Below are 20,454 nucleotides of genomic sequence, written 5' to 3'. Positions count from 1 at the left end.
CATGACTCCCCAGGAAATTTTTTTAAATATAGATGCAAAAATACTGCAATTTGGAGACATTTCCACATAAAATTCATAATATTTTTTGCCTGTAGATATTTTATATACTGCCTTTAGATTACTAAGGTATGGCTCTCTGAAGCACTTTGTTAGTGGAAAAGTTTGGGTAGGTACAGACAACCAAGTACACGATGCACCCTCTCACAATTGCACAACACTGAATAGGTGCATGTTAGAATAAGAATTTTGAAAGTGGAAAATTTTGAAATTTGAACAATACAAGATTGAATCTGAGAGCATTTTCAATGGAAATTGTCTACCTGGATTAAGTATTGCCATACATATTAACTACACAAGTAGATGAATGAAGCACTTTAAACAGACCAATCCACTTCATTGTATGTATAGGTGCAGGTAGATTTGGAAAAATTCCATAACAGAACCAACTATAATTATGCTTCCAGTGAATGTTCTATTAGAGTAGTTAGCTGACTGCTCTATTAGAGTATCTCGATCTTGTACACCTCCAATGCTGATCCGGGTCCTTGTTGCATAAACTTTAGCATAAATCCCACTGATAATACCTTGGAAAGATGTTTATAAGGTGGTTTTATGAGTATTTGTATTATTAGTGATCATCTAATTATGCTAAGACAAAATGTCATTATAATACTCAGTATATTGATCAAGTAAAGCCTAAAAGTGAAGGGGGGGGGGGCTTCAGCCCCCAAAGCCCCCCCCTAGATCCGCCCCTGTTGCAGACATGTGAAGCCTTTTAAATGCAACAACAAATGATGTAATACAAAGAAGGATGATGCAATCACCTGGTAGAAGTTAATGGCCACATAGAACTGGATAGATGTGTACTACAAACCATGAAGGGTGGTCACTATGTGATTAGTAGGCAATCACACGCATTTTCGTGCAATTATGAAATAATTGTACTCGTAACAGCCAAAATTGTACTCAAATGTGTGTGATTACCTATACTAATCGATATATAGTTATTACCCTGTATAGAGAGCAGAAAAGCTTGGTGTACGGCAAATGACAAATTAGTAGCTATCATACAACAGCATTGGCAAGAAAAAAACATTTGGCAAGGTTTAATAATACGTATAGGAAGATATCATACTGTTCATTACCCAAGGTGCTAAACTTCCTTACTGTATGCATTGTGCATTGTTTTATATAAGCATCAGTTCTGTCTGGTACTACCACATGTTGAACAGTTGTAATTCCAATTTGAGTATATTACCCACCAAATTAGGCAATGTAATTAAAGGAGTTGATACAAAATTTAATGTAGTATATAGCACAAAGATATATTACTGCAAACTGTTCACATATGCCCACATAATTATGCCTTATCAGGCTTTGACACTGCGTCTGGCTCTTTCTTCGTATACACTTCTGTTGTGCATGTAGGTACTGTTCACATCATCATCTACAATGCTGTCTGGCTGTGGTCGGGCAAGAGCAGCAAAAATTGTGGTAAGAACACTTTCTATACAACAGTTACTGGCAGTTGGGTTCCATTGGTCTGATTTGAGGAGTCCAATACATACTTGTCCATCAGACTGGCCCACATTCAAATGGTATGGTATTGGCTTTAGGAACTTTACCACCTATGTACACAACAGTAGAATCATTCAAGTCCAAAACAATTACATGCAATGGTTTTACTTTTACACAGTACCATCATAACATCACTAAACTTCTGTGATGGATATAGATGACTACCTTATTAACCAAATTTGGGCAATGGCTAATGAATTATGCAAAAATTTGGAAAATTGGACATTTTACATTTGAGTATGGATCACAGTTAAAAAAGCACACTATCGTCAGGCTGAATAAATTGAATTAAATGTCAGATAGTACAGTAGGGTGGACCTCTCTTGTTTTACTGCTTTTTCTATCTGTGATCCCTACACAAATGTAAAAAAAATTTTTCTTACACTTGTAATCTGCTATATACCTGGTGTTTTAAAAGAACATGATGCGAATAGAATTATGCAGTATGGACTAGCTTTTCTTGATAATAACAATTATAGCCCTACTATATAACAATTTTGCATACAGGTAACAGCATCCATGATAATGTCATTATATATTACTGTATAGTGCAAATATTTGACAAGTAAAATTTTGATGAATACTGTATTGGAGAATGCATTAAAAGTAAAATTTTGAGAGGAAAATATTGATGAATTGCGAAGCAAATCATCCCTTGTTAAACTTTTGCATTATACGGTATATAAATATACACATGCAATGAAGTTACAAATTCACAGTGTATGTCGTGAATGATATGCAACTTCTTGTGGAAGATACTTAAGCTTCTGTATGAATAATTTGCGAGAGCACGCATGAACATTGTTATAATGAGAATTTTCAATCAATTCATGACATCACTAAAAACCTTCAAACCAAATTATCTGGGATATATGGACATACAGTGTTATGTGGCCAAGTGTTGAATTATGCAAAAGCAGGAAAATTCACAATAGAAGTTCGTCAAAACTGTCAATATATAAGATGCATTTAAAAAAACAAAAGCCATCAAATACATGTTCTGCAAAATATTTCACCCTATAACTAATACTGCTAAGCTGTTGCAAGAGAAAAGTTGGGTTGGCAGGAAAACCTAAACCTTCGTGATCCCCACTGTACACTGCTATTGTACTGTATAGTATTGTATTTAAACTCACTTTACCTTTGGAGGTTCAAAAGGGTACCTTTCATTGCACTGTAGTTAAGGAAATCACACTCAAGACACATTGCTAGATACACAATGTAGGGCCTAACACAATGTGTTTTCAACATAGCAAAAGCTATAAAACTCTTGGTAATAGATAATGTACAAATACAACCCGGACACAACATGCATCACTGGATTGTAGGATATGACAAGTTAATTTCCAGCTTGAGATTAGCACCTACACAAATAAATATAACCATGCACATAAGTTAAGGCCATGCATTATTAAATAATGATGTAGAGTAAACATAAATACTTACACAAGACAATATGCATAAGGGAGTTTGGCTGGAATAGGTACATGTAGGTACGCATAAGAAATTTCACAATTGAGTAGGGATCACGCACACACACACACAGAGGCTGTACATACAATATACATGCATATACATATGTACAAACAGACAGACAGACAGACAGACACATACATACATACATACGTACATACATACGTACGTACGTACATACATACATACATACATACATACATACATACATACATACATACATACATACATACATACATACATACGTACATACATACATATAGCCAATAGGGATTGTACATGTACACTAGTATAGCTACAAGTGTAGATGTTGCTTTTTATTCCTATGATTCTGTAATGTTTTCTTCCAATTTTTCCTTATAGCTATTTGTCTTGTTTCAAATTGTTTTACTTTTTGTAATAATATAATTGATTACTGGTGAATCAGTTCATTCCGAAAAAAAAACAATGTTACAGGTACCAGATGCATTAGAAGAATGGACCTGACTATATATTACTGATCATGAAAAGCGAAATAAGTGGCCATTGTGTTCAGCTATGTCCCACCAATTATATATACAGTGTTACAAGTGAAGAACACTATATACTAGATGGATAAAAATTGGAAATTTTAAAATGGGAATAGGGATCGCTGAAAAAAGCCACAAAACAAGAAGGGATCGCTGGGGTGGTAATGTAAACCACAAATCCCTATTTTGACTCTCTGTCATAAATCTTTAGTTACATGCTCTGTCATTTTGAAGTGAGGGAGTTGTGGTTTACATTACCACCGACAGAGAGTAAAAATAGGGATTTGTGGTTTACATTACCACCCCAACGATCCCTTCTTGTTTTGTGGCTTTTTTCAGCGATCCCTATTCCCATTTTAAAATTTCTAATTTTTATCCATCTAGTTTGTGTACTTTTTATTAATCCAATAATGGATTATGAAGAAGGCTGTGGTGAATAGTGTAATTTTGCATTCTGTATAGTAACACTGTCAACATTTCAGTACACACATGAAACTGATCAAATTGCAATGTGCATACAGACTGAGAGTTCAGTGGCGGATCTAGGATTTTTAAAAGGGGGTTTCTGAACGTTGGTACAGCTGATCATGAATAAGGACATTTCTCCAGAACGTTTTGAGATTTTAGAAGCTCTGAGTCTGTCTGAGATTGGATTTTAGGCTACTTTTAGTTCGGAATTACAATAAACCCAATGCTTTAAACTGCATAGCTATATAGGGGAAAGATGGTGACTATATAAGCTGTAGCTTTGATTGCTCTATTAGAGTAGTTATTTGACTGCTCTATTAGAGTATCTCGATCGTTTTTATTGCAGCGGGAGATGAAAAGTGAAGTGTTGCTGAGGGTTTAATAGCTGTAAATGGTGTCAGTTAAGTGCAGCTGCACGCATGCTATTGAAGTACAGTGGTAATATAGTTGTTTGATATGATAAATTGTCAGTACAACAATGTTTATTTATTCAGACTTCCACTGAGCTAAATTTAAAAGGGTGTTTCTGTCGAAACCCCAGAAACCCATCTAGATTCGCCACTGGAGTCTCCTAATATGAGCTACAATTTACATTACTGGTGCCTTTAATAGCTGTCAAATTCAGTGCAAGGATTGTTGTTATACACTTGACTGCATTATTAGAGTATTTACATGACTGCTCTATTAGAATGTTTAATCAGATTACCCGCCCACGTACAATAGAAGACTTGCAGCGTGACGTAAATCATCGTAATTGCTAAGCAACCGTAGCTGTCGGCCATGTTTCGGGACAGTGTTTTGGCTGAAAAGCGCTTTCTCAGGATTTGGTACAGGCTGTAATGAAGCGAATCATTGTTGAGTTGTGTTGTAAATACCACACAGCTCGTTAAAAAAGGTGACGAAGTTAGAATTGGTGAGTAATGTATCGAAATTTAATTAGCCACCTATTTCACGAAGCCAATGATAAGATCTTCTATTTCGAAACCAGCCCCGCTTCCCAGTGCCACTATACCCAGCGCTTAGTGAATAAATCTCGTTACCTTCATTCTGACCCAATATGCGCCATAGAAAGTTGTCCCGAAACATGTCTGCCTAGCAACAGTTGCTTCACACGTGCAAGTCCTCTATACTGAATCACGGAGCGAAAAAAACCACCTTGCAACAAAGTCATCAGCCCAGATTAAGCTTCCTGGCCTATACTGAGTTTAATAAAGACAGAGTCTATTAGCCACAAGTAGCGTACACCAAAAAACTTAACTCTGAGCGTGATCTTGTATGGCTTCTCGAGCGTAATGGCGTTTTGGCAAGAAGAAACGGCCCGGTTTGGGCTGTTTCCATCCGAAAACGAAATGAAAAATAGGTCATGGACACGCACAATGATCCATTCAGCAAGCCTTGCTACTTTTTATCCCAGAATTCTCCTTGTAAACTTCGCTATGCCTGTGAAAGAATAATGATAATAATATTATGAATCAGTAATAATAATCTAATCCAAAACAGCCAAGCTGTAAAAAAACAGTGTGGCCCTCAAAAAGGCTATGGTGAAAAAAGATGTGAACTCCAAGGTGGCGGCCAAGAAATGGCTGTGATGGTAGGTTAATGGTAGGCATTCCAGTATCCGAGATTTTTAAATAAAAAAATTCTCCGTATATTCCCCAATAGAACCCTGGCACAAAACAACAACTCGCGTTTAACTTGGGATTGCTCCGTAGTCCGAGCTCCAATGAGGGTGAAATTCGCTATGGGGTTTGTCCACACGCTAATCATCATGAAAATCTTAGTTTTGTCGTGCCCGTTACATATAAGTAAGTTTTGTGTTGTTTTGTAATCTTTTCAAGCCTTGTAATGTATGTAGAATACTTTAAAACTTTAAAAGGCATACTGTCGGGTAGAAGGTAGTCACTGGTGCTTACTTTAAAGTGCGTAGTTACTTCGCTCGGGTTAGCGATTTTCAGCTCCAGAGCAATTTTCTGATGTCAGTGTCATCTGCTCAAAAATGCAAACCACTTCAAAGTCAGCGTCACTGAATGCCATAATTGAAACCACAACTCCACCTTAGGTATTGTTGCATCATTATGGCACCTCCACTTTAGTTGTTTACCTTTATGAGTTGTTAACTTGATGTTTTTACTTACTTGAGATAGCCACTTACCTATGGATATACACCATTATATTGAGAAGTGTGCAGTAGGTGAAACATATTTGCTCACCACAAAGCATACAAAGATCACTGAGATCCGATAACATCTGAAGTTACTCTCATTGCATGTACAAACTTGCAGCTAGAAGCAACTGCAGTTTCAAGACAGTCCAGATTGCTAGATGGCTTCCTGATTCAATTGTGCCATTTTTCCCTTTAAAATGTATGGGGAGCCCTAGAGAAAAATGTACCTTTTTTCAGTTTTAAAGCACTGTGCATGCCAAAATAGTTAATTCCAACCCAACAAACTATATATTTCTGAGGTCAGCAATCAATACTCTATCTATTGAGCATATAAAAAGTCCATTTTTCCAAAATTTAAAAATCGGGCTGGAATGCCTATTAATGGTAAAAATTTTAATAACGACAATTCAGGTGAATTTTTGTGCCGCTTGGTCTTGGCAAAAAAATCACCTAAATTGCCGTTCTTAAAATTTTTACCATTAACCTACCATCACAGCCATTTCTTGGCCACCACCTTGGATTTCACATCTTTTTTCACCATAGCCTTTTTGAGGGCCGCACTGTTTTTTTACAGCTTGGCTATTTTGGATTAGCTTTCATTTCCTTTTGTATTTTTTAACCCGTCTTTTTTTTCTTTACCACAGGAAGAAGAAAAGATGAAGCAGATGCACTTTAAATATCTGATTTTATCAGTAAATGTACAAATTATATATATAATACATATATTTATTACAGAACTCTCCATGGTGGTTTCTTTATAACTGAACACTCTACAAGGTGACTTCTTCTTGCTGCCCTCTCTACAGGGTGAATTGTTAGTAGCTGAACAATCTACAAGGTAACTTCTTCTAGCTGATCTCTCTACAGGGTGATTTGTTTGTAGCTGAACTATCTACAAGGTAACTTCTTCTAGCTAATCTCTCTACAGGGTGATTTGTTTGTAGCTGAATTCTGTGCAGGTGATTTGTTTGCAGCTGAGCTCTTTACAGAATGGTTTCTTTGTAGCTGAACTCTCTACAAGGTAACTTCTTCTAACTGATCTTTCTACAGGGCAATTTGTTTGTGGCTGAATTTTCTACAGGGTGATTTCTTTGAAGCTGAACTCTCTACATGGTGGTTTCATTGTAACTGAACTCTCTTAAAGGTAATTTCTTCTAGCTGATCTCTCTACAGGGTGATTTGTTTATAGCTGAACTCTCTGCAGGTGATTTCTTTGCAGCTGAACTCTCTACATGATGGTTTCTTTGTAGTTGAACTCTCCACAAGGTAACTTCTTATAGCTGATCTCTCTACAGGGAGATTTGTTTGTAGCTTAACTCTCTACAGGTGATGTGTTTGCAGCTGAACTCTCTACATGATGGTTTCTTTGTAGCTGAACTCTCTACAAGGTAACTGATGTCTCTACAAGGTCACTAGTTTGTAGCTGAACTCTCTATATGGTGGTTTCTTTGTAACTGGACTCTCTACAAGGTGACTTCTTCTAGCTGATCTTCTAGAGGGTGATTTGTTTGTAGCTGAACTCTCTACAAGGAAACTTCTTCTAGCTGATCTCTCTACAGGGAGATTTGTTTGTAACTGAACTCTCTACAGGTGATTTGTTTGCAGCTGAACTCTCTACATGATGGTTTCTTTGAAGTTGAACTCTCCACAAGGTAACTTCTTCTAGCTGATCTCTCTACAGGGAGATTTGTTTGTAGCTGAACTCTCTACAGGTGATTTGTTTGCAGCTGAACTCTCTACATGATGGTTCTTTGTAGCTGAACTCTCTACAAGGTAATTTATCTTAGCTGATGTCTCTACAAGGTCACTAGTTTGTAGCTGAAATCTCTACATGATGGTTTCTTTGTAACTGAACTCTCTACAAGGTGACTCCTTCTAGCTGATCTTTCTACAGGGTGATTTGTTTGTAGCTGAACTCTCTACAAGGAAACTTCTTCTAGCTGATCTCTCTACAGGGAGATTTGTTTGTAGCTGAACTCTCTACATGATAGTTTCTTTGTAGCTGAACTCTCTACAAGGTAACTGATGTCTCTACAAGGTCACTAGTTTGTAGCTGAACTCTCTATATGGTGGTTTCTTTGTAACTGAACTCTCTATAAGGTGACTTCTTCTAGCTGATCTTTCTAGAGGGTGGTTTGTTTGTAGCTGAACTCTCTACAAGGAAACTTCTTCTATCTGATCTCTCTACAGAGAGATTTGTTTGTAGCTGAACTCTCTACAGGTGTTTTGTTTGCAGCTGAACTCTCTACATGATGGTTTCTTTGTAGCTGAACTCTCTACAAGGTGATTTCTTCTAGCTGATCTTTCTACAGGGTGATTTGTTTGTAGCTGAACTCTCTACAAGGAAACTTCGTCTAGCTGATCTCTCTACAGGGAGATTTGCTTGTAGCTGAACTCTCTACATGTGATTTGTTTGCAGCTGAACTCTCTACATGATAGTTTCTCTGTAGCTGAACTCTCTATAAGGTAACTTCTTTTAGCCGATGTCTCTACAAGGTCACTAGTTTGTAGCTGAACTTTCTACATGATGGTTTCTTTGTAACTGAACTCTCTGCAAGGTGACTTCTTCTAGCTGATCTCTCTACAGGGTGATTTGTTTGTAGCTGAACTCTCCACAAGCAAACTTCTTCTGGCTGATCTCTCTACAGGGAGATTTGTTTGTAGCTGAACTCTTTACAGGTGATTTGTTTGCAGCTAAACTCTCTACATGATGGTTTCTTTGTAGCTGAACTCTCTACAAGGTAACTTCTTCTATTGATCTCTCTACAGGGCGGTTTGTTTGTAGTTGAACTCTCTACAGGTGATTTGTTTGCAGCTGTAGTTTCTTTGTAGCTGAACTCTACAAGGTGATTTCTTCTAGCTGATCATGAACTATCCCTTTCCATAGTTGCATGAACTCCCTACAAGATAAATTTTTCTAGCTGATCTCTCTACAGGGTGAATTGTTTGTAGCTGATTTCTCTACAGGGTGACTTGTTTCTAGCTGATCTCTATACAGGTTACTTGTTTCTAGCTGATCTCTTGGATTCTCTTCAGGGTGACTGCTCTATTAGAGTATCTCGATCTCGCACTTGCTGCACCAAGTTGGATTTCGTGTTATAACTCCGTGGCTTTAAGTCTGATTCTTCTACACCATTGAAGAGCCTTTCTAAGATGATTACTCCTTCTATACAGCGATTTTCAAAGCATTCGCCCCAGCGGTTTATCTGGTAGGCGTGACAAGTAGTCGTTTTTTATTAGCTAATCTCGATTGCGTAATTGTTACAGACTGTTGGTTTTTTCGTTGTATCTTCCTGGATTTTAGCTCGATTTCTTTCAAACCACAAAAGGTTTGAGGTTCAATAGTTAACCTATTTACCCACCGATTTTCAGCTTCTTCCCATACGCGGTTTACCCTGTAGGCGTGACAACATATTGGTGTTATTTTTCGTGAATAGAGCAGTTTCAAAACCATGGTAACCAAAAATTACGCAATGGACACACCCAAATCGCCATGTTTTTGTACCAGACTGATTGACTGTTTCATGTTGCAAGTTGAACTCCTCGCTAAATTCATGCCAAGACTTATTAATACGTAAATATTAAAAAGAGATGCCAGTGATAGAATAAAGTATGTAGGTGAGTTATTACGCATTAAAAGATCCGTACTGCCTCCCAACAGGGCAGTTTCGTAGGAAGGAGAAATGCGTAAAGATGGATTTGGCCAAATTGCGACCTATTCACCGCCCAAAGGTGGTTAAAACTAGGGGAAACCTGCAGTATAGGTCTTTATCCAGCACCACAGCATCGTACAGCCACATCGAGCTATCCCCGAGTTAGCCAGAATCGCTCATGTGCTGGGATTCCCACTTCGTGTGAAAAAGCAGACAGCAAAATAAGACCGCTAAAGTTTAACTGATGGTTGATTTCGACAATAAAACTTAACTCTAGCAAAATTCACCACTAAGAGTCTTCTTTTGCTGGCGTTTTATCACAGTTTGGTAGTATGCCATTACCGGTCTCGTGCCTTTAAGGAGCTCTGGCTAATCCTGGGATAGCTGGATGTGGCTGTACGCTGCTATGGTGCTGGGTAAAGACCTATACTGTAAGTTTCCCCTAGTTTTAACCACCTTTGGGCGGTGAATAGGTCGTAATTTGGCCAAATCCATTTTTACGCATTTCTCTTTCCTTCGAAACTGCCCTGTTGGGAGGCAGTACGTATCTTTTAATGCCTAATAACTCACCTGCACATATTATTCTATCACTGGCATCTATTTTACTCACGTATTAATAAGTCTTGGCATGGATTTAGCGAGGAATTCAACTTGCAACATCAAGCAGTCTGGTACAAAAACATGGCGATTTGGGTGTGGTCCATTGCGTAATTTTTGGTTACCATGGTTTTGAAACTGCTCTATAATCGATCATAACTCTTTTCCTGTTTATCGTATCCTAGCCAAAGTTGGTACAGAGATGCGCCTTTATACCCCCTTCTATGTGCCAAATTTCAAGGCACTCGGATATGGAGTTCGCGTTTTATAGCAGTTTTTGTAAGTGTGCGAAAAGAGGAAGAAAAATAAGAAGAAGAAGAAGAAGAAAAAAACGAAGAAACTAAGCCAATTATTGAAGTCGCATATCTCAGGAACGCTTGAAGCGATTTCGCTCAAATTTGGAATGTGGAGTGCTGAAGGTGGAGGGAGTGTCCACAGCAAAAATCGTCTTGTTTCATCAAGGCAGCACAGAGCTACGGAGGTGCGAAAATTGCGTTTTCTTTCTTCCTGTCAATATACTCACGGGTGTTGCGCGCCGGCTTCTTGGGCCGCACGACACACTACCGTGTGTCTTGATATGAACAAACTGGCAATTTCAGTGTTGTCTGAAATGCACATACTGTTTCCTTTCTACTTGATACTTACTAGTGGACCAATACTCATTGCAAAGAACCACTAGAGGGTTGTTTTGAGTTGAAGGATACTTTTCAAGGTGGTTTTTAGGTGTGCGTTCTATTAGGATTTTTGCAAAAAACATGGGCGATCCCTATTATGAACCCACTACCGTGGTTCGTGACGACAAGAGATGCCTCTGAAATCAATCCACTGAGTCACTATGAAATTTAGAGACTCTAATGATAGCCAGCACTGAAGCCATCATGCATTACCATTCAACAACTACATAGTGGGGAAAGAAACAATACACAAAGGAGGACAACAGTAAGTATATGATGTATGTGATGTAGCTGCTGCAGTCAGCAAAAAGGCATGTCTAGGGACTATGTTACGTCGAACAGTGAAGAAATCAACCTTAAACATAGTCAAGTTATATATGTAATTCGCTGGAGGCATCAGTTAGTTAGAGCAGGAATGCATGTAAATAAAAATTTCATAGAAACTTATTGGAAGGGTTTGGTGTCACTCTGATATGCATGCAAATATCATAAAGTATGATAGCTAGCAGGGAATTTAAAGTTTGGGTTTTCCCTGCCCAAAACATCACAAAAATTAGCCTCACTTTTCTTTCACAACGGGTTGGCAGTATTGTTAGGCATAATCAAACCCAAAAATGGACTATGTTGCAAAGATATTCATTGGAGATTTTGGTGATAGATTTAGCATGGCTGCATACCCATTCACATGTATATATTGGGCTTGAGATCATTATGATGCTTTAAACTACTTAAGTGTGCAAAAAATGCTGTTACACCAGTTTTATAAGTACCTGTGTGACTTACACAGAACCAACCTTGATATAGTGATCCAGTGGGTGCAATCATGCTAGCATTCCAGTACAAGATATTTGAGTCACTAGGCAAATACACTGAGATTCCATGTGATTTAAGTGTTGGTGATTTCTGTATATCTTTTAGCTCTTTGGTTAATCTAAATACAGACAAATTTCAGTGTATATTGTATTATTATGTACATGTGACTAACACAGTACCTCATTTTTGCTGCCATCTTCTTATATACAATGTATACTTTGCTAGTGACTAAATGTTCTCATACTGTCAGCACATGACTTATATTGTAGTAGCCATAAAACTGCATGAATAGTTACAGCATGCACATTTTGCACACATGCAGTGCACGACATATAAACTGACAATCTTCAAGCTAAGTGCATTTTGTTTTGGTGTTGCTAACTGGTAACAAATTTTCAGAGAGATTAATATCATCAACTATGGAATTTTCAGTTTTTGTGAAACTTACTGCAAGACAGACTGAGGCAGTGACTATGCACGTAGCAGCGGTATGTATGTACAGCTGTAGGTACAATGTACATTGCTGCATGTGCATTTGCATGCTGCATCCATGCTTTATGAATATGACTGGGTGCATGTGTATTGTGTGTATGTGGTATGTGCAGCAGCGTGTTACACAATCCATAAAATGTTTGTTCTTATCTTATAGACAACAACAGCCACAAAATTTCACCAAGATGTTTGTATGCGGCTAAATATAACTGATCAAAAAGAACGCACCAGCCTTCTCTTTGGATCTCATTCCCTGACATCCAGAACCAGTGGTATATTAGACGATTTTGACATTATATCAGGCAGTAATATTACTGTATGTATTGAAGTCAGTGGTGGGTCATACAATGATGAAAGGTATATACATCCATCAGTAAAAAAATCTCAGGGAAAATGTATATTCTTATTAGTGGAAAATGACACTGAATCAATAAGGGTAGAAATGCCTTGTGGCCATCCAGTAACTCCAGTTGGATTAGCTGGATATGTTGATGATCAAATTAAATCAGGAGAAACAAAAATTAAATGTCCATCTTGCCAAATGGAATGGAAAGTCTCTGAAATCATAAAGAGAGGACTAACACAGTCAGAAAGAGAGGCTTTAGAGCAAGGATTAACAAAAAATAACTATACAACCTATCGTGAGTGCCCAAAATGTGGAATTACAATAAAGAAAACTGATACAGGAGTTAAAATGGACTGTAGCTTCTGCAAATCAAAGGGCACTTCTTTCATATTTTGTTGGTCCTGCAAAAAAGAATGGAAAAACAAAGGAAGTTCTTATGATAATTGTGGAAATGATAGCTGTGGTTTAGACAAAGAATTACAGAAATCATTGGACACATGCCAAATGAAAACAGTTGACAAAATCAGTGTTCCTAAAATTAGAGTTTGTCCTAAATGCAGCAAGGTGATTGAGCACAGGGATGGTTGCAGGAGAGTTGTTTGTCCTAACAAAGACTGCTCCACAGAGTTTTGCTTCATTTGTTTAAAAGTATCTGATAAAGGAAAACGGTTTCCATGCTATGATAAACCATGCAAGTCTGCTGCTTCCAGGCAGACATTACCCAAAAAGTAATGCATAATAAACTTGTAGCTTCCACACATGTTTAAGTTGTAAACTTCACACTTTTCCAGCATTGTATAACTATACATACAAGCATGCTACATAGCTATGTATTATGAAACGTTTTGTGTAAACAAATATATTTATACACTAGCTATTGTACCTATAGTAATTTAAAAGATTGTGATAACATCCATAGTATATTTGATGTGTACATGTACTTATATAATTATCTATATGTGCTGTAATTATACGCTTACTAAATTCAGTTCTTATAATGTGCCAATTGAATACTTTTGAATCAGCATTAATGATTCTGCTCTCTTAAAACTGAACACACCATAATAACAGCTAACCAAATAATCTCTAATCTCACCATGCAAGCAGAGCATAGAGATAAATTGTGACTGGATCTACGCCTGAAAACCGTTCTTATCGCCAAAGACAGGAAGTTTGATTTTTTCACACAAATACAAAGCTTAATGAATGCACTATCAAGTTTCACTGCCACAGTCGACCAGGGTAAAGTGGTCTGCTTTTTTATAGCATAGTGGCGAGCCGTACGAGTGGTCTGGGGTCTTGATGGTCGGAGCCCTGGCCAACCAGGAGATGGCTGTGTGTGGCTGTACAACTCCGTGGTGCTGAAGAATGACCTGTGCTGTAAATTTCCTTTCATTTTAGCCAGTTCTGAGCCCTGAATGGCCTATAACTTGGCCTAATTCATCCCAACACGTTTCTTTTCAAGTTTTGCACCACTTCTTGCCCGCCTTCCAGGGCCCCCGCGCCTCCCACCCTTCTGGAGCTTGCCTGTTACAGACAACAAATGGCGGGAAACTTAGCTGTTGACTCGACTACTTCTTCAGTGGATGATCAGAAAGGTCACAAGAAATTGTTGTGAAACGTGTGAAATATTGGTACGGCGTAGCTACAACCATTGGCCAGCTACAACCATTGGCCAGCTACAACACACTGAATATTTAAAACCGACGTTTCTCGATACTTTTTAATACCGGCGATAAGACCGGTTTTCCCAGAGACAGTCACAATTATCTATATGATTCATGCACCAAATGTCAGATCCCTCAGACTCAGTTAATCTTGAGATAGATGTCTGGACTCTCTCAATATTGTTGCTATAATAAATTGCAGTTATATGGCTCTTCAAAGAATTCATTGTTGTCACATGCATACATAAAATTTGTACTGTGTGGTTTTCTGTGAAATTTCTCTAGAAACCACGCATGCCTTACTTAATGAGTTTCAAGAAATGCATTGCATCACTTTCAAAGAATCACACAGTTGAAACAAGTCTGCTCTTTATGGTCATGTCATGGCTTTTCATTGAACTGCATTGCATTGCACTTACCTAAAGACTACTTCATAAGTAACCGGATTTGCAAAAAGGGGTCTTACACACACTATGAACTTGGAAGATCATAACTCAGTGCTCAAGAAACATAATAACACATAAAATTTCCATCCATGATGCTATGTTGGTGCTCACTATACTGACCAAATTTCAGGTCAATAGCCTTTTCCGATCTGCAGTTATGAGTCGTTAAAGTTGGTAAATTGGATACGTGTGGAAGATCCCTTTTTGCAAATGCGGTCACATAATACATATAATCCTACTAAATAAAAAATATGTGTGCATATTAGTATGTACTCATGGACAATACACAAACCAGTGTTAGCAATACACATGTGTGCATGCTTGTGTTGCACTTGTGTTACTGTATTCTTTAATATTGTATACTGTATTTACTTACACCACAATGTTTATTATCCTAGTTCTAAAATTTGATGTGGCAACTACTTGAACTTGGACCACCACGCAATGCTCAAAAACGTTTTTTTTTTTCAAAATCAATTGTTGCACTACTCAAGTGTGGCTACTATTGAAGGTACAGTGTTTAAACGGTAATAGGATGGACATGTATAAGTGAAATGTACCACCCTGTGATACCAAGGGAATGATTTTTAGAGTTTCCATTAAGAGAGGATACAATAGGGTTTCCTAATATCAAGAGGGGACATTTACTAAGAAATTTTGAAAGCTGTATAGAAATCTGGGAGCATTCCCACATGTTTTTAAACAATAGCCATCATGAGCTGGTGGCACTTTAACCCAATTTTTAACCACTCACTGTACTAAAAGCAGGTATTACATTAAGCTTTCCCAGTAGAAAATAATCATGCAGATGGAGCAAAGGGGAAGGGTGAAATGCCTAGTCTTCCTTTGCCTCTCCTTAAAAATCCCTGGCATAAGTGTGTACACATTATAGGTACACAAATTACAAATCAAATCATTGGGATACCTAATTTGCTCAAGTTTCCTATAATTTATGCATGATAAACAAACTCCAATTGGTAGAGATGACCTCCAGATCTATTGCTAACACTGTGAAAAAGGTGGGATATAATATGGTATTTCCAGTGGCTTATTGAATACAAATAAGCCTTAATATAAATCCTGTATTATACTCATCTTATACTTTAGTATAATGCATACTATACTATTGCATGTATGGTTTCAGTTTATTTACCACAATACTTGAAATAGCTTATATCTGATAAAATGTCCACACTATACCATCACATATATGGTTTCAGTATGTTTAACACATTAACTACAGCCTTACGTGGGATTGTTAGTATAATACAAGTTATACCAAGCTTTTTTGTATTCAATAAGCCACTGGAAATACCATCTTATATCCCCTTTTTTCACAGTGTAAGTTTGACTATTCTGCATGCCAACAAATCAAACAGAGGTTAACAGCCACCAATTGCAAGTGCCAAAAGTAAAACTGTAACCATATATATGTAGTTGCATGTAAAACTTTCCAACATATGCACATATTACATACCTTGATTACATACCTTGGCCTAACATCCTAACACTATAGTACTGATTTACTGTACACGTTTTTCCTACAGTTTCACAGTGTATATATTGTATATATTTTATTCTTTCTACACTCCTGTAAACAAGTTACCCACTGTACATAACAATACTGTACACTTGGTATACTCCACTCACATGCTGGAAAATTTTAGTATAACAAGTGCAAGGAAAAATTAGGAATGTTAAGTTCGATTAGAGATCAGTGAAACATTTTGTTTATCCCTGATCAATTTTAAAATTCCTAATTTTTCCTTGCACTAGTTTGTTAACTTTTTGTACCATTATCACGACTGGTGAACCCGTACATACTACATTAGAAGAAACAATTGGCAGTGATTATTTGCTTATTTCACATTTTTCAAATATCGCCCCTATTATGCTGGCATTATGCTCGATGCTTTTGGTCACCTATTATGCTTTAAATTATGCTGGCATAATCAGCCGGGGCCTAATGCGCACCATAATTACTGATTCAGAAATAGTGAAGTGGTGATTATGCTACATTTTCAGCTATTACACAGAGTACCAAACAATATCTCTGTGAGAAGGACCTCTGGAATCAATTCAGTCATCATAGTAATGAAAAACTTGGACAATTCCCATTACAAATGTATAGGGAAGCCATCATGTTATACCAGAACTCTACTCCTTGTGATGTCAGTAAAGATAAATGGGACACAAAAGGGGACATAGGTAAGTCACACACGCATGCACACACACACAGACACACGCATAATATGTACATATCAAAGTTCTCGTGAATCTGAGTCAAGATTCCAAACTTTAGGGAGAGATAACAATATTATTGTAATGTTACTTCATACGCCACTAGCAATTAGACACCAACACAATTACACTTCAATTGCAGTGTGACGCCGTGATGAAAAACCCAAGCTATTGTAATCACTATGCATACAAGAATTTATTGCTAACTGCTAATTAAATATTGTCAACAAAATAATAGCACAACCAACCTAGTAATTAGCTAGTGTTCTTCACCACCCAGCTATACTGGTGTGGTAGTGCCAAGGCGGGTATTGGTATCTTACTTTCTTATGACAAGCGGCATTTTAATTGTTGCTAACTTTATGACACCCACTCTCACTTTTTCTACATGAACAAGGTGAAGTAATCCATTAACTGATTGAGTCTCACTCATGGTAGTTGTGAGGGAATACTTGTCTAGACTTAATTCCGCACGCATTTCGTCTTTACTCAAACTTGTTGATGCCACTAAAGCAAGCAGCATGTATCACCAGTCTACCACAGTAAAATGTCAGTCTCAGTATTCAGAAGGTAAGCACATTTTTGAGCAGGGTTTCCTGTACAGCCTTTCATAAACTCTTCACTGACTTGGCAAAGCTAAGGTATAGCTACATTCCTGGCTGATTATTTTCTAAAACAGTTAGACATCAAACACAAGGCATAAATGCTTTGTATATAGGAGGTGTTAGAATGACCCAACAGAAACCTCGGCGTAGTGTAACTATAGCTAAAAACTTAGCTTGTGGTATAGTATTAGGTGTTTTCAATGCATACAAGTTTCAAATTAAAACAAAAGAATTTTTTATTTATTTATTTATTAAGACTTTACAGTACAAGTGCTGAAGGTCTGGCAATTGAGAGTTTATGTGATTGTTCTATTAGAGTATCTCCATCCTGACAGGTGCAAAAACTAAAGTCCTTCCAAAATAAACTGATGAAGTTCCATTTCCTTTCTCATTGCTACTACACCTGTTGCTGCTTGCACAATATCAAAAAGAGTCTACAGCCATAATTGGCAATCTTTTAAAGAGATCACATGATTTACGATTATTTTTGGGTTTGCCAAAACATTGACTCTCTGCATCTGTTAAACATAAGATTAACCTGTCATGACCTAAAGACAAATAAACTTTCTCCATCTCATAGCCTTAGCTCTATATGCAGGTACAGTATTTTATGAACAGACTCTAATGCAACTTTAAACAGGCTGTAGGACCAGGAATCCTAAGCTGAAATGATTTACATTTTTATTTATTTTTGACCTGGCGGGTAACTATTAGAAGGCACATGAAACATATGATTAATTTGGTATGGCCTTAAGTAATCACTGGTTTATATATATATATATAAAGTTGTCATCAATAACCAATTGCAATTATACCAAGTATACACCATTCAATTGTTACATTTGTACTTTGTCCTTATTAACCTCCATAGAGCATAAACAATAAACAATTGTGGTTAATGATACATACAGTCTACATACAAGTACATAACTATTTGCAGCAATTTTGTTAGTTGTATGCATGTCTGCTTACTTAAAGTGTATCAATTTATGTAAGAATCATTGTGTTTTACGTTGAAGGATAGTAGCTACTTAAACATTTTAAGTGTTACACATACTGGAACTCACAAAATCAAACATTGTGTGTATGCAATAGTACAATGTGAATAATTATGTAAAAATACAAATTTTGTCACACTAGGTTATATCCTCCTGTACTGCAACACAGCATGGGACATACACAAAATAAGCATATACAACTGCCAACACTGATGCGATGAAGTCCAGTATTGTTATAAATGCTCCAAATGCTTGAACATTTGCTGCGCTGTTAGCAGCAGTGCTTACTGCCATCAAACATCCAGATATTAACTGAAAAAGTCCCATGGCAGGTAAAGCAAAAATAGCTATTCCACAGATAAGGTATACACCTATGCCTTGGGTTAATTCATGTTCACAACAAACTTCTGTGGCAAATCCACATAACGCTCCACTAAATAACAGCCAATTACTTGTCCAAAGAGGGCAAAACCCAATAACAAAAAAGCAGCTCCTGGAATTTTCGAGTCACTTTCATTGTAACTAGATGCATATGATGCAGTACATACTAGTGAAATAGCTTCCACAACCAAGCAAACACCTGATAATGCTATGCCAATCATATACTTTCAATCATCATCACAGGAACAGCATGAATTTTCTGAATTTTCTGAATTTTCTGAATTAGTTCCTCCATCCTCAGAACTACTATCTCCTGACATGCTACTACTTCCAGTGCAAGGATGTATACAAGTGGCGTGACAAACACTTCGCTATAACAATATAGTGATAACATTGGAGCCATAAACATTTTTATAATTAGTTCCAAGTAAGAAAAAGATAACCACCAGTCTACATTTGTATGTGTGGTCATGTTTTACAACCCAAAAATTTCCACCACACACATAATGCATACATAAGAAGCCTATGAGTCAAGAGTCCTTTAATAACAGTATTTTTATTGCAACAGAAGCACATTAGCCATTTACACGCATTTGTATAGAGCACATAACAAATACACCTGTAAAATCTAGCAAAAAGGGTCTGTTGCTGCATATATATGCTTTAATATAACCACTTTGAAACAATTAAAAGTATGCATATGTAGCAAAGTTCTACGCTCCAGCATGTTTATAGGATATGTTCTGCTATGTACTTTCACATCCTACAGTACACAGTTAAATTCTGAGAAATATACATGATTCCTTATAAGTTATTGAGGTTTGAGTAATTGTTTACATATGTCTTTTCAGAGAATTTCAATCCCAAGAATTGCAACTTGTGGCAGCAAAGGGATTTTACCATTGCATGTTAAACACATGCCATTCATTTCCAGTAAGGCTGCCATTTTTTTTTTGCCATCTAGCACAATCATTTTCAATTTTTCATATATAGCACATAGCTACATAAATCTGAAACTTCAAACTACATACGCATGCTGTCATCTCATGATATATAAACAAACTTCTAAAGCATGTGGATTCTGTTGTCTTGGTCTAATGTATTTGGCTATATAATTATATTTACGTATAATAAATGAGCTAGTAGCAAAACTTCTCAACTTTGTTCCTCTATTTTTTCTGGAATGAGATGCCTGTTTTTAAAAGTGACACCAATTTGAATCACTGTGAAAAAAGCTCAGAATAATAAGGTCTATAACAGTCTTATTATGTTAGTATTGGAATGAAATAGTACAGCATATATTAATAGATTAGGACTTTACTATAACAAGCTTATTGAATACATTTAAG

General features: G+C 37.0%; 2 protein-coding genes and 1 long non-coding RNA gene across 4 annotated transcripts in view; 1 reads left to right on the top strand and 2 right to left on the bottom strand.

Moving 5' to 3' along the window:
* LOC136256079 (uncharacterized) overlaps window positions 1-20,454 on the bottom strand; it is a 236,119-nt gene that overhangs the window by 190,520 nt on the left and 25,145 nt on the right. The gene's annotated exons all lie outside the window — the stretch shown is intronic.
* On the bottom strand, window positions 1,291-12,226 carry LOC136256722 (ubiquitin-conjugating enzyme E2 B-like). The gene is made up of 5 exons (XM_066049727.1): window positions 12,109-12,226; window positions 11,911-12,047; window positions 2,912-2,942; window positions 2,720-2,747; window positions 1,291-1,628 (listed from the first exon to the last, which is right to left on the bottom strand). Exons 1-5 carry the CDS (start codon window positions 12,123-12,125, stop codon window positions 1,371-1,373), a joined length of 471 nt encoding a protein of 156 aa, XP_065905799.1. The 5' UTR covers window positions 12,126-12,226; the 3' UTR covers window positions 1,291-1,370.
* On the top strand, window positions 12,260-13,780 carry LOC136256720 (uncharacterized). The gene is made up of 2 exons (XM_066049725.1): window positions 12,260-12,417; window positions 12,579-13,780. Exons 1-2 carry the CDS (start codon window positions 12,349-12,351, stop codon window positions 13,497-13,499), a joined length of 990 nt encoding a protein of 329 aa, XP_065905797.1. The 5' UTR covers window positions 12,260-12,348; the 3' UTR covers window positions 13,500-13,780.

Source organism: Dysidea avara, chromosome 5, assembly GCF_963678975.1.
Source record: "Dysidea avara chromosome 5, odDysAvar1.4, whole genome shotgun sequence".
Classification (NCBI taxonomy): Eukaryota; Metazoa; Porifera; class Demospongiae; order Dictyoceratida; family Dysideidae; genus Dysidea; species Dysidea avara.
Note: the sequence above shows the minus strand (reverse complement) of the source record. Positions and strands in the feature narration are given on the sequence as shown.

Bases quoted from the DNA above. Each gene is read 5' to 3' on its own strand.
- LOC136256722 (XM_066049727.1), bottom strand. The intron at 2,943-11,910 runs GTTGGTTCTGTG...TTATTTGTGTAG, and splicing joins CACTGGATCACTATATCAAG to GTGCTAATCTCAAGCTGGAA. The intron at 1,629-2,719 runs GTAAAGTGAGTT...TTGTGTACATAG, and splicing joins ACCCTTTTGAACCTCCAAAG to GTGGTAAAGTTCCTAAAGCC.
- LOC136256720 (XM_066049725.1), top strand. From the start codon at position 12,349: ATGGAATTTTCAGTTTTTGTGAAACTTACTGCAAGACAGACTGAGGCA. The intron at 12,418-12,578 runs GTATGTATGTAC...CTTATCTTATAG, and splicing joins TGACTATGCACGTAGCAGCG to ACAACAACAGCCACAAAATT.